Source organism: Aythya marila (assembly GCF_965140915.1).
Source record: "Aythya marila genome assembly, chromosome: 3".
NCBI lineage: Eukaryota > Metazoa > Chordata > Aves > Anseriformes > Anatidae > Aythya > Aythya marila.
In genome coordinates this window covers 103,545,604-103,558,325 of record NC_139044.1, presented here as the reverse complement: position 1 = coordinate 103,558,325, position 12,722 = coordinate 103,545,604, and the positions used below count along the sequence as shown (strand labels likewise).

Below are 12,722 nucleotides of genomic sequence, written 5' to 3'. Positions count from 1 at the left end.
ATGAAAGAAAGAGGGGATTCTAATGCCCTCTCATCTTTCCGGTAGAATTTGCCTTCAAAGATAATTTTCTCCAACATCTGCTCTCCAGGAAAGTTACCTTCTTACACATTACCATAGAGAAACAAGTCTGGGGGAGAAATGAGATTCAGTATCCTTTCAGATTGTCTTCTAAATATAAAGTTGTTTCAACCGTATGTAAAAGATGGCTTAATGCCCAACCCTATCTTTCCACATGCCGGAGTTCGAATTTGTATTTTTAGATAGTCTGGTAAAACATGAACAGCTTATATGAACAAAATGAGCCCTTAAAAAAGCAATTTTTTTCCATTAGCATCATTAGCATTAAAGCAGCTGTATTTTTAGATACTGTGTATGTCTTGATATATTTCTGAAAGATTGCCTTAAAAATATGTACCCATCACATTGAAAGCACCGCATCAGGAATGCAGCTAATTCCAAATTACAAATATAGACCAGCATAGTTTGTCTTTTTTTTGTATTAGCAACCATGTACATAAAATATTATAAACAAATACTTACTGTACCATGGGAAATTGTAAGAAAACCATTTTTAACTGAGCACTTCCTTTTCTGCCACACTTTTCTGATTCTGGTTTAAAGGGAAAAAAAAAAAAAAAAAAAAAAAAAAGAACGACTCAGTTTTTATAATATTATTACATCATTTTGCTCTTAAGACCTTTTTTTTTTTTTCCCCTCTCAGTGGAGTCCAGCAGTACTTACCCATCACTTTTCTTGTACAGGCTACCATTTCGTTCAGTGCCATGTTCTTTGTTTCCCTGAGGCTGATGTAAACTGTAAGCTGTACTCTGACGAATCTGAGAATCCTGAAACATAAAGAACAGCAATTTGTAATGCATTCCACATTTTCAACCAAAATATCTCTCTTACTAATGAGTTTCAGAGCCCTTCCTCCTGCTCTAATCCTACAGACCAAACGAAGCACATTTTTCCTCCTCAGTGAGAAGAACAAAATCCATCTCTTTTTTGGATGGCAAAAAAACCCTTAAGAAATAAGCATTATCAGCACCTGCTAAAATCCCCTTGCTTTCATTTAGCTTTGCTGCTGCCTTTATATCTATTTTTAATCTGAACAGTAACTGAGCAGCTGGCTTTCCAACTCATGCGAACGCTGCTGTATATAAACACTAGAAATTATTATTACCTGCAATTCCTAGTGCATCCTTCTGTTGTTAAATAATAATAATAATAAACACAAATAAATTGAAAGTGGTTTTTCCTGGTAGAAAGTGAGCTGTGTTATTTGTTTTGAAAAGCAGGAGAGTTACTAGAAACATGGTTCAGGAGGCACTCAGGAATTAGTAGAAAAAATTTTAGAAGTTATTTCTTAATAGTAACTTAAAACAAACGGAATTATATCAAACAACATAGAATGATGTGACTGAAAATGACAGGGATTAAACTAAGCTGCTGTCACTGCTCTCAGAACTACCCAGATGCAGGACTCACTGCTGCGAGAGTCCGACTCCTTGAAAAATTATCAGCCTCACAGCAAGGGATCTGATGGGTCATGCTGTCTTAGCAGCAGCAGCATGATGGAGAGAACTTTTCAATGCATACACTAATGATGACTAATATTTATAAAATTTATTTTCTTTTCTATACAGGTGTAATACACCTTAGTTATAGGTGGCAGAAAACACAGGTATAGTGGAAAAAATACCTCAAAGAAAACAGCTCACTGAGATGACTGAGCTAATCTAGACAAACACTTAAGAACTATTATGAAATAAACATAGTAATTTGATAAAAATGCTCCTTTGTAAGAAGATGAGTCAGTATGTCTCAGATATGCTACGAGTATGGTCACAAGATACATAAGTCTGTAAATCCAGAGTGTACACATGATAAAGTAAAATATATAGGAATATAAAAAGTACGAGTTTAGAAGATTTCTCTCTAATTACAATTTGATTCATACACTTCATTAGGCTAGATATAAGGCTTATCTCTGGATTTAAGTGAGGAAAAAAGCAAACAACTAAAACTAAGAACAAGCTTGGGCCATGCCCTTCCCCAGGAGCGCCAGCACAGATGAAGTGCTGCACCTTTATGAGCTCCAGCAGCACATTCTTGTTGTCCCAGCTCCTGCTGCAGCCACAGCTGCCCAGGATCCTCCCCAGCAGTAATGGCAAGGCACAACAGGTCAGAGACGTGGTAGGGACAGAGCCACCACCTAGGAGCCCTGCTCGGTGCACTTACAGCTCCACAGCTGCAGGACATCAGGCTCAGCCTCAGCAGCGAGCAAGCTGAAGGCAGGCTACAGAACAATCCCCGCAGGCATATTTTTAGTGACTTCTGGAGAAAATCCGATCTGACACTGCCTGTTATGTCCTACCACTGCCTTAATCTCCGCCTCCCATTACTGTGTTGCTTCAGTGACAGAACTCCATTCCCAAGATCAGAGGCCTTACAGGAAATTAATCTCCGTCCTCCACATCCTCAATTACGCCGAGCTTTCAGATGACCTCCAACACCTGCCCGGAGCAGAATTCCTATTAGCTAAGATGCTGGTTTTACATTTTGTGGCCTGTTTTCTGCTGCATTTCAGCTACCTTCCCTCAGCTGCTGTTTACTCCCAGTTGCTATGTTTGGCCCAAGTGGCGAGCCAGCACGACAAGCTTCCTGCCCCATTTCAGCTAGGGAGGAAGCCGCTGCAGATGACGTGCATTTCCACACATTCATTGCTATGGACAGTGTCTTTAAAAAAATTCATATTACTTCATGACATGGAGTTAAGGACAAGACCAGGAGATTTTCCAGTTTCAAATCCCTGGTTTGGGCCATGCCCAAATCTCTAGTGTCCTGTGCGATTCCCAGGTGATGCTTTTCCACAGCCTTTTGTCCATTAACTTCACAGTTTTGGTCTAGCTCCTAAAAGATGCGATGCCGTATGACAGATCACCCTAACAATTCACATCTTTCCGGGCAATTTCAGCGTGCCTTTTCCACGTGTGGGCTCCCTTATTTCTGGTTTGCATATTCCACGTAACAGGAGGCCAAATCCCAGATACCAGGGGCAGATCCAGCGGAACAGGAACATTACCTACAGGGAAATGGATCACGGCAGGACACAGGATATACCTAGCACAGAGCATTGCCATTTTAAATCTCTCTCAAACACACTAAGAGCAGGACAGACTGAAGTACACGAGCCTAAGAAGCTGAACTTTGTCCACTTTATCAGCTTGGAAATGCAGATAGGCGTACAGAAAAAGGTGAGTCATTTCAATGAAGCATGCTCAGAGTGAATCACTTCTCTGACCAGAACCAGGTTGGAAATGATTTCTTTCAAATTCTCATAAAGACTTCTAAATCAAGCTGAATAACACTACTAAAAATTCAAGAAATGTGACAGCAGTATCCTGTAAGGATGGTCTGTGACTACCAGCAAGAGCGAGCCTAAAAACCTGGCTATCAGCCTCACTATTCGATCACAACAGAGCTTTCCATGCGAGGTGCTTTAACTTATTATGCACTGAAAATTTTGGCTAGCTGTTTCACAGCTCCCATGTAACAGGCACTCAGACTGCCTGGATCCCTTCTGTGCGTAAAGCTGCCAAAAAGCCCTTGCAGCTTTCCAAGAGCCTGAGGTTCTCTCGGATTTGCAGTATCATCGCCAGCAGGATTTTTCAGAGACCCACCCCGTATCTATCACGGTCCCACAGAGTTTCCAGCAGATGCAACTGCCAGGATCACCTGCAGGCAGCCTCTCCTACAGCACAGCTACCAACATTTTTGTTAAGACAAAGTTTATTCTACTTTTCAGTGGCCAAAAGACATTGCAGGTTCTAGCAAAGAGGTACAGGAAGCAGAAGGAGATCTAAATACTACTCTGAGGCTACCTTCAATTCTAACTTTTTATCAAGATGGACACAAAAAGACCTTTAAAAAAGAAGTTCCAGTAAAAATCAAGTTTGACAAAGTTCACTGCAGGAAGAAACAATATATTCAGACACAACAAAAAAAGGTTGACTGTGAATATTCATATTTTTTTTACAACAGAAACGTTCAACAATGTTCTATTAAAATGGACTTTGTGTATAAAATAATTAAAAACACACACATCTTTAAAATCTTACAAGAACATCAAATCAAGCAACTGGATTTCATTCCCAGAAGAGAGAAAATAGAAAACTACTAATTTGACCTACTGTAATTTCCTTTCTCAAGATCAATCTGACAACTTTCCTTGACTCCTCCTTCCCTCCCCCCTTTTTTGGGGGGGGAGGTATTACAACAAACACAAGAGGAGGAAAAAAGAAGCACTCTTCTCACACCAGCTGAAAAAAGCTCAGAGGACAAATCCAGTTTCTTGAAATCTGAATGGAAAGAAAGCATGCCAACTATTTTCATTAAAACATAGCAACACTTACTCTCCTAGACTTCGGTCACAAAATGTAAATGCATTTCAGGAAGAAAAAAGAAAACAGTTATAGTAAAGGAAATTACAGTGCAACAAGAATAATACTGGTGGATTGTACAGCAAGTTATAACAAGATTGTTTGGCATCCCACCGATTAATTGATGTTTTCAAACAACTTTAATAATTATATTACTTCTCATGCTCTGCAGGTAGTATCTATAGCTGTATTTGCAGAATGATATATAATGAATATAGAATAAAGCATTTTCAATACTTCTATTTTTACATGCAACAAAACCAGTATAAGTAAAAAAAAAAAAAAAAAATCCATGTATACCATTACATTTTTCAGTCTGTGAAAAGATGTGTGCTCACCATGCCTTCCTTATACATTAATATCAGTATCTCTGATAAACAGGTGAACACAGAGGAGCAACATTCCCAGCCATCATGAAACCCAACTGCTTCTGCTACCTCTCTTGAACAAAGAGCTAAACAGAATAGCCTGCTAACATGCCCTTAACAGCAAAGATTCCTTAATGAGAGTAAGCAGTCAATGGTGAATCCCAAGTACTCACCATTTCTGTTAGAATCACTAGTCTTTCACTCCACAAAGTTCAATTTTGAAAGTTTTATTTAGCAAATACACACCTCAGTAAGTCCTAAGCACCAGGCAGAACCTAAGAAAGTGTCTGTAGACTGAATAGGACTTTGTACACAATCATCATTACCACAAACTTCACGTGGCTACAAACAGCACCTTGATGTGAAGAGCATTTAATGCCTATCAGCAAGCCTGCCACCTATTAAAGCTATGAGCCAGCATAAACTTCACACAAAGATGAAAGCAAGACTGAGAAAGATCAAGGAAGTCCGAGGTCTACAGACTAAACTATTTCTTTGTAATGCCTCTCGGAACGAGAACCTGAAAAGGGAGGGGTTCATTCATCACTTACTCACGGCCCAGCAGCCACACAAAGGAAGCTGGCTGGATTTGATTTGTATGAAGAGGAAGCTCTAGCAATCTGAAACAAAAGTCGACCTAATGTTTAGGATTAGATTATACAAAAGATGCTTGGCTCCAGATCAGAGCTTGCCAAATAAAATTACTCCTGAATGCTTTAAATCTAACAGCAATAACAACTGAAGCTCAAAAAATAACTTGTTAGGTTGCTGAACTGACCCAGCTTTTGCACCTTCGAAAACTGGCATCTTTGCAGCAGAACAGCAAGCTTCATTGTCCTTTTTGCAGATGGTGACAGAAGTGTTTTGGGATTTGGAGTTCAGTTTTACATAATTTTTACACAGCACAGAATATTTCTGTGAGATAAGATTATATTAATTGGGTCTCCTTGTTACTGCCAAAGTTCTTCCATTCTGCATTTGAGCAACACAGACACTCCTGCTTGCAGTCAGCTCACAGACAGTGCATCCACTTAAGTGTTTTGCAATAGCAGTAGCAAAAATAAATTCGTCTCATACATTTTTAGTGAGAATCTCTTTAAAAAACACCTTCAGAAACATTCAACATCAGCATCAAAGCGAAGATGAAGAAACAAAAAAAGGGTTTGGGGCTGATGAAAGTTAAAATAATTTCATTTCAAAAATTAACACTAGATTGGAAGAAGTTATAATGGACATTCCAACATCAAATCACCTTGTATGCTCACCTCTTTCTGATCAACCTGGAGTGCTGATTTTAAAATATCTCTAAGCTGTGTTAATTGTCTTCTTTCCTCATCTTGTGCTTGTTTAATCTTGAATGAAGAAAAACACATTAAAAATAGAATTATTGTTTCTTTTTCAACACAGTTCTTCCAAACTCGCTACTTAATTGGTTCATTTTTCTGAGAAATGTTCAGCAAGAATGAAAACACAGAGAAAAGATACCATGATAAATTTATTTTCCTTTTTATCTTCAGAAAACTCGATAATGGCTAGGATGTTGCTGGGTTAAGAATTCAATATTGCCTCACTGCTCTTGCTTCCTTGTGTTCAGTTTGAAACCATATGTTGTTTTTCACTTAGTCTGCAAACATTTTATGGTAGAGGCTCTTTTCCTAACATTTTACAAAGGGGGGTTCTGAACTGGATCTAGAGCTCCTGGACATGATATTAAAACAAAATTTTACTCAAAAATCTCCTCAAAACCTTAAAATAATATTAAACTGGTCAAGTAGCCTGAACAAAAAAGTTCACAGTTTTACTGTAAGAAACTAAGCACAAAGAAAGTGAAAGGTTGCTAACTCACTGTATAAAGATCTGTCGACAGTGTCTCAATTGAAGGCTTAAGACTTTCAACTGCTTTTAACCCATCCTGAAAGAAACTTTTAAAAAAAAAAAAAAAAAAAAAAAAAAAAAAAAAAAAAAAAAAAAAAGCAGACATTAAACTTTACTTTGTATTTTCTATTTAAAAAGTTGCCAAGAGAAGACATACATATTATACCACGCCATAAGCTTCAAAACCTTAAAAAAATAGTTTTTATTCATCTTTGACTGATTCACATATTTATTACCATTATAGCTTATTCTAACATGCAAAATCCCTTAGCAGATCCAGAACTGACACAACCCACAACCAAATAAATTTTCTTCACTCTCACATCAAACACAGGTTTGAATCGCAATTTTTGAAGGCCCAGAACAAGCAAGATTCATTGCAGAACAGTACAAGCTCTAGCAGACATAAAATCATTGTGACTTCTTGGAGCCCAATCATTTCACACCTGATGCAATCTTCCCTCTAAAGGAAAGCCTCTTTGTTTCCCAAGCATTATTTACAGCCTACATGCAAACTGAATATGCTAAATCATACTGTATAATATGTATTAGTGTATTGGCACAATAATGTTCTCTATTCCAACAGAGAATATTGCAGCTCTCTAAAATAGGTAAGATTTTCAAAACAAATTCAAAGAAACCATGGGTATACACATATGATTAAAAAATTGCTGCCACATTAGCGAAAGAAATACTTTCACTCTGGGAAGCAGACATGAAAGTGACAACACAACACAGCATTTATGTTGGGGAAATTTTATTAAATGGACAGGAGATGAGTGACCAAGTACGAGAGAAACCAATTTTAAAGCAACATAGTTATATATTAAAAAAAAACTACATTTCTTTAAGATAAGAATTCACTGATTTTAACAGGCTGACAGTAGCTCTTTCAAGTTAATAGCTGTGGCTTTATTGCTATGTTATTGATCTGTAAGATTACTATAGAAAGGAACATCATTCTTTGTGTTTTAATACCGAGTACCCCAATTAATTTGAAAGAAAGAGTGAGATACTTTAAATACAGTTTGATCCCACTGCTTATGCATTTATTTTCTTTGAGTACAGAATTAATTTAGATTATTGCCATTTACACAGGTGAAAAACCAACAACCAATGACAAAACTAATAGACCACTAACAAATTGACCAAACAAATAGCTTTGTTTCAGCAGTAGTTTACAAAACATACCAAATTATTGTGTGGCACTTCTTTGGAACAAGCAATTATATTCTACTGTACTAATAAAACACATTATATACTTGGGAATATTGTAAGAAACTCAATTACAGATCTGTTTGACAAAAGCAATTTGTCAAAAGATTTAATGAGACCAATTGAATCTTTACTTATTTATAAATCTATAAACCTATTTTTTTAAATCCAGTAAAATACTCCAATTATGTCAAAAGTTTAAAGCAAAATATTGTTCCAGTTATTGTGTAGGTATAAAAAACCGAAAACATACTTGCACTGAGCGTGAAAATACTTGATCAAGTTCTGAAGCAAGTCCACTCCTTTTTTAATCTTGATTTCATTGACTTTCAGCAGGTACTGTTGAAACAGTAATTGATGAAATAAATTAATGATTACTACCATAGTATTATTTAACATTTTATTTTCAGTTATATTTCAAACTTTAACAGTTCTGGATTTAGAACTATGAAGTTCAAACTATGGCTTCATGGGTTAATCACACAAAAGCAAGAGTTGCCACTGCCGCTTTCTGATAACTTTGTGGGGATACCTCACTATGGTTAGTTCAAATTGTTACCCCATCCCTCATGACTCCTAGTGGAAGCCTCTACTAAAGGAAGCATAAAAGTTTGTGCTGTGAATTTAGGAACCCGTTCTGAAACCCAGCAGCCCATGAAGATGTGTATCTCACTGGTTGTTAAACCCATTGCCAAACAGATGTCATTAAGCAAGAAAGCAGTTTATTCAAAAAAAAAAAAAAAGGGGGGGGGGGATTATTTTAACCATCTTTTTACATCTGCCTTTTGATTTGAACATTTTCTCTACCAGTTCCTTACACACAGTAATAACAGAAAATTACAGTTTAGCACGATATTTAAAAAAATCTTAGCACCGAGCAACAAAAAAAGTATAATTAGATTGCATTACGCATGAACAAATTTCATATTAAGTGGCAGCTCCTCCCCTGAATGCCGTAGCACAAAAGATGATGGCCATGCAAGCAGAACTAAGATTGCCAGATATTTACAGGTTTGCTTAGCTGCCCATTAAATGTGGGCAAATTTTAATGATAGTGACCTACAGGCAAAGGGGTGAACATGCTCTAACACATCTGGTTTTCGCTGACCCACGTGGGATAAATATTTCACCCCAGATATTTTAAAACAAATAAAATAAAGCAGTATTTAAGTGCCAGCTTTCAATGATGTGGCTTGTCAAGCTGGTTCTGATGAACAGACGACTGGCCTAAATGTATGCACACTACACAACATGTACCCAGAAGAGTCACCTCTCTGACTCCTGCTGGTACAAAGTGGAGCTCTAAGCATCTGGTATTACGTTCACTTTCACAATTTACAGAGAACTAGCTTTTACTAATAATACAACTCCCAACACTTGTGATTTACTAACTAAAACAAAACCAAGTCCCCATTTTTTATTAGAGTTAACCAAGTATAATCTTTTTTTCTGAAAATCAGAAAATGTGACATGTCCCAGGATATGCCCCAGCTATTCCAGATTTAAGGTAATTTCACAGATTTCGAAGATTTCAAAGTGGCAGAGCTCTAAAATATCTTGAAAGACAACTGGATTCCATCCTTAGCACTTTTTTTTCAATACCAGCCAATAGTGTACTAAACTGGTGTCTTTCCTCATATAATGCTGCAACAGCTGGCGGTGCAGGGAACAATGTAGAGAATGATCTACGGCTTAAAATAACTTAGAGTGAAGTAGGAGCATAAAGGCTTATTTATTATCATCTCTTAGCGTTTAATTGAGCTTTGCATTGTTTATTCTGCAATTTACTTTCAAGCGAAATTAGAAAATTCCCTCCAAAGTTAGCACATCAGGACAAAAAAAAAAGTGATTTAGCAATGTGACTCCACTAATATCTTGCTACTCCCCTTTAACATCACATTTGCCATAAAAAATGATGTTTTTCTAAATGTTCCTAAAAGAGATTAGCAGAGCAATAGAGATTTCATGTTGCATCTTACCTCACACATCTGTAACTGGAAGAACCTTCTCTCTTTCTCCATCTCTTCCGCAATTTCAGCTCCACTTATTTCTGTACGGATCATCCCGTGCAGCTTAGCATGCTCTTTTTTCTCCTTCTCTATTTTTGTACTACAAGGCAAAGAATCAAGTCAGTGAAGTGCGAAATTCAAAGCCTATCAGGAAATCTGATTATTTGCAAAGTCTACTGACAGATGCAGAGCCAAACTCTTGCAGCTTTGCGTGTGACTTACTTCCAGATGCCATTTCATTTGAAATTTGACAATGACTAAAGATCAGCAGTGACATGCAGTAGCTGAAATCTAATTCAATCATCTGTTAAAAAATAATTTCCTGACATAATCTGAAAGATCCTAAATGAGAGGAAGATACTAAGTTCTTGTGTTGAAGAAAAAAAAAATCCATCTACAAAATAATCCTCCTACATTTTCAATTAAAATTCATGCTTAATCCCAGCTGACCAAACACTGCTTAACAGAGTTCAATTATGTCACCAGATTTATTGAGTCTTGCCTGTCATCAAGTCATCTTCTATATATACAGGGTTTCTTAAGCCAAAATCACAGTTGCCATCTCTACTTGCTACTGAGCCAGTTGGCACCGGGAATGCCGGCCAGCCGGCTGCGTTGCAGACTCCAGAAGTCTGCTAGACCAGCTGTCCTAATTCCCTTAAAGTTTCCACGAACATTTTCCAAGAGCTCTGAATGAAGAAGGTTCTCCTGGAGAATATAAATGAATAGCCAGTGCCCACGACAAAGCAGAACTCCCCTCTACAGTTATTCTTCACGTTATTACTGAATAGTAGCGTAATTATATTCCCCAGTTAGCCCAGCCTGATATGAAAAAGATGCTAATAGAACAAAATATGTGAGGGTATTTACAGAGAAAGGCTTTTATTTTTGTCACTCATACAGCTTAGAAGCAGAAAAATCTGAAGGGGGCTTCCTGAGGAAATGCTGCCCTGCTTTGGGACGGGAGGAAGCACTGCACAGGAATAGAGGAAACAGGCGAGAGGCCCAAATAACACACGCACTGTCACACCTCCTCTGGGGCAGTCAAGAGTCTCTCGCTTCTCTCTCTGAAGAGATGACGTGTCTCAAGTGCTCTCTTAACCTGCTGTTAACATTGCCCTGATAGTTTACATCCTAGCTGGGCTGAGGACGTCCAGGCAGCAGCGTGTTCTGCACTTCTCAAGAATGTGAAACCATCTCCTCTTACACCTGGAGCAGCAAGGGAAAACTAGAATGAATCCCATTAATCCCACAGCATTCCCACAGGGATGCTGTGGCAGAGCCAGCCCCTTGCAGCATTGCAGCAGCCAGCACATCCAGCCAACGTTACGCTCCTTCTTGGCACAGCAACTTCTCCAGGAAAGGGACCTTCTGAGGAGAAATCCTCTCCTTTGAAATAAATAGTCTGAAAATCTTCATTTGCCTGAAGAAAAGCTCAAGTCCAGAATCTTCTATTTTCATCCAAAAAAAAGTCTATATTCTTTCTGACTCACTGTCAACGTGCCATTTTGTAGCCATAGAAAACCAAATCCGAACAAAAGAATGAAGCAGAACCAAGTGTGAACAAGGACAATAAACATGCTGCCACATAAAAGAGTTGCCAAGAATGGCAAATATGCAGCTCCTTTCCAGCACACCAGGTGAAAGTTTGCGTTCTGCGATCCTTGACAGTTCTAAAAAAGCCAAACCTCCGAACAAAGATCCAGGATGGTTTCAGTGATCTCAATTTCCACATTCATCTAGCAGTTCATAAGGCCAAAGAATTCAATGAGATGTGATTCAAGTTTAGTAACTGTCAACTGGTAGTGTTTTTATTGTTTGTGTAGAACAATAGACATAACCATGCCTAAAATTAAGAGCTTATTTACATGCCATAAGGCATTTATAAATGCTAGTTCAACCAGAGCACCACTAACTCCCAAAGAGTCAAACAATAAACACAATACTACAGCATGAATTTTTTTCAGAAATTGAATTCCTCTTCAAGAATAGGCTAGACTACTCTTTAAAGGATAAGCATACTCTCTGAGGTGTAAGGTAGTAAAACCAAGAATAAAGCATACCAACATCCAGCAAATAATTCAGGGAAACAAGGCATCCTTGAAGCCATTTGCAGGAGCTTCACTTGCATTTTTGTAGCAACTGCAAGTTTCCACATCGTAAATGGTGTAGGAAACAAACTCAGAGGTGAGGCTAGCAGGCAGTGCTTTGGAAGATGAGGTCTTTGGAATTGGTTCCGTGGCTTCAACAACTTCAGTGATGCTTCAAAGCGACAACAAAAAACAGCAAACTACACTCTTGGCAACAAGCACCAGAGGTACACAATGGTACATTTCATGTTTGCATTTCCTTTTTGCTTATGCTTTTGGTCTCCAACTACCTTTGCAGCTCTGTAGTCCTGAATTTAACCTGTTCTGCTGTTTTACAGTACCATGCCATTTCCTTTCTGATCCTGTTTCTAGGGAAACAAAGGAACCACGTAAGGCCGTGCCGCATGCAAATCTTCTGGGTGTTAAGGTTTAGTTGTGTTTCCTATCAAATTTCAAGGGGCAAGTCCAGGTCTGGCAGCATCAGGTGGCACTGTACTGTGACATTCACCAAATCCTTCTGGCAAACACATTTCTATGATGTACTGCAGTGGGATTTCCAAACATTACAGCATATTCAGTTTTTTCAGGCAGATCAATTAAGCAAAGTAAAGAAGAAAATAGGGAAAACTGTAAGAAAATCTTCTAGGATCAACGAGAAAGAAGCGTTTTGTAAAATTGCTGTTCTTGAAGCTCAGGCTGCACATATTGCAGATATAGATGGAC

At 38.0% G+C, this 12,722-nt stretch overlaps 1 protein-coding gene across 3 annotated transcripts in view; it reads right to left on the bottom strand.

Moving 5' to 3' along the window:
* ASAP2 (ArfGAP with SH3 domain, ankyrin repeat and PH domain 2) overlaps positions 1-12,722 on the bottom strand; it is an 84,274-nt gene that overhangs the window by 30,216 nt on the left and 41,336 nt on the right. For all 3 annotated transcript variants that reach the window (XM_082758060.1, XM_082758061.1, XM_082758062.1), the window contains exons 6-11: positions 9,880-10,009; positions 8,154-8,239; positions 6,657-6,732; positions 6,076-6,162; positions 742-845; positions 541-610 (exon numbers count right to left, since the gene is read on the bottom strand). In XM_082758060.1, coding sequence (XP_082614186.1) covers positions 541-610; positions 742-845; positions 6,076-6,162; positions 6,657-6,732; positions 8,154-8,239; positions 9,880-10,009 — 553 coding nt within the window. The remainder of the gene's footprint in view (positions 1-540; positions 611-741; positions 846-6,075; positions 6,163-6,656; positions 6,733-8,153; positions 8,240-9,879; positions 10,010-12,722) is intronic.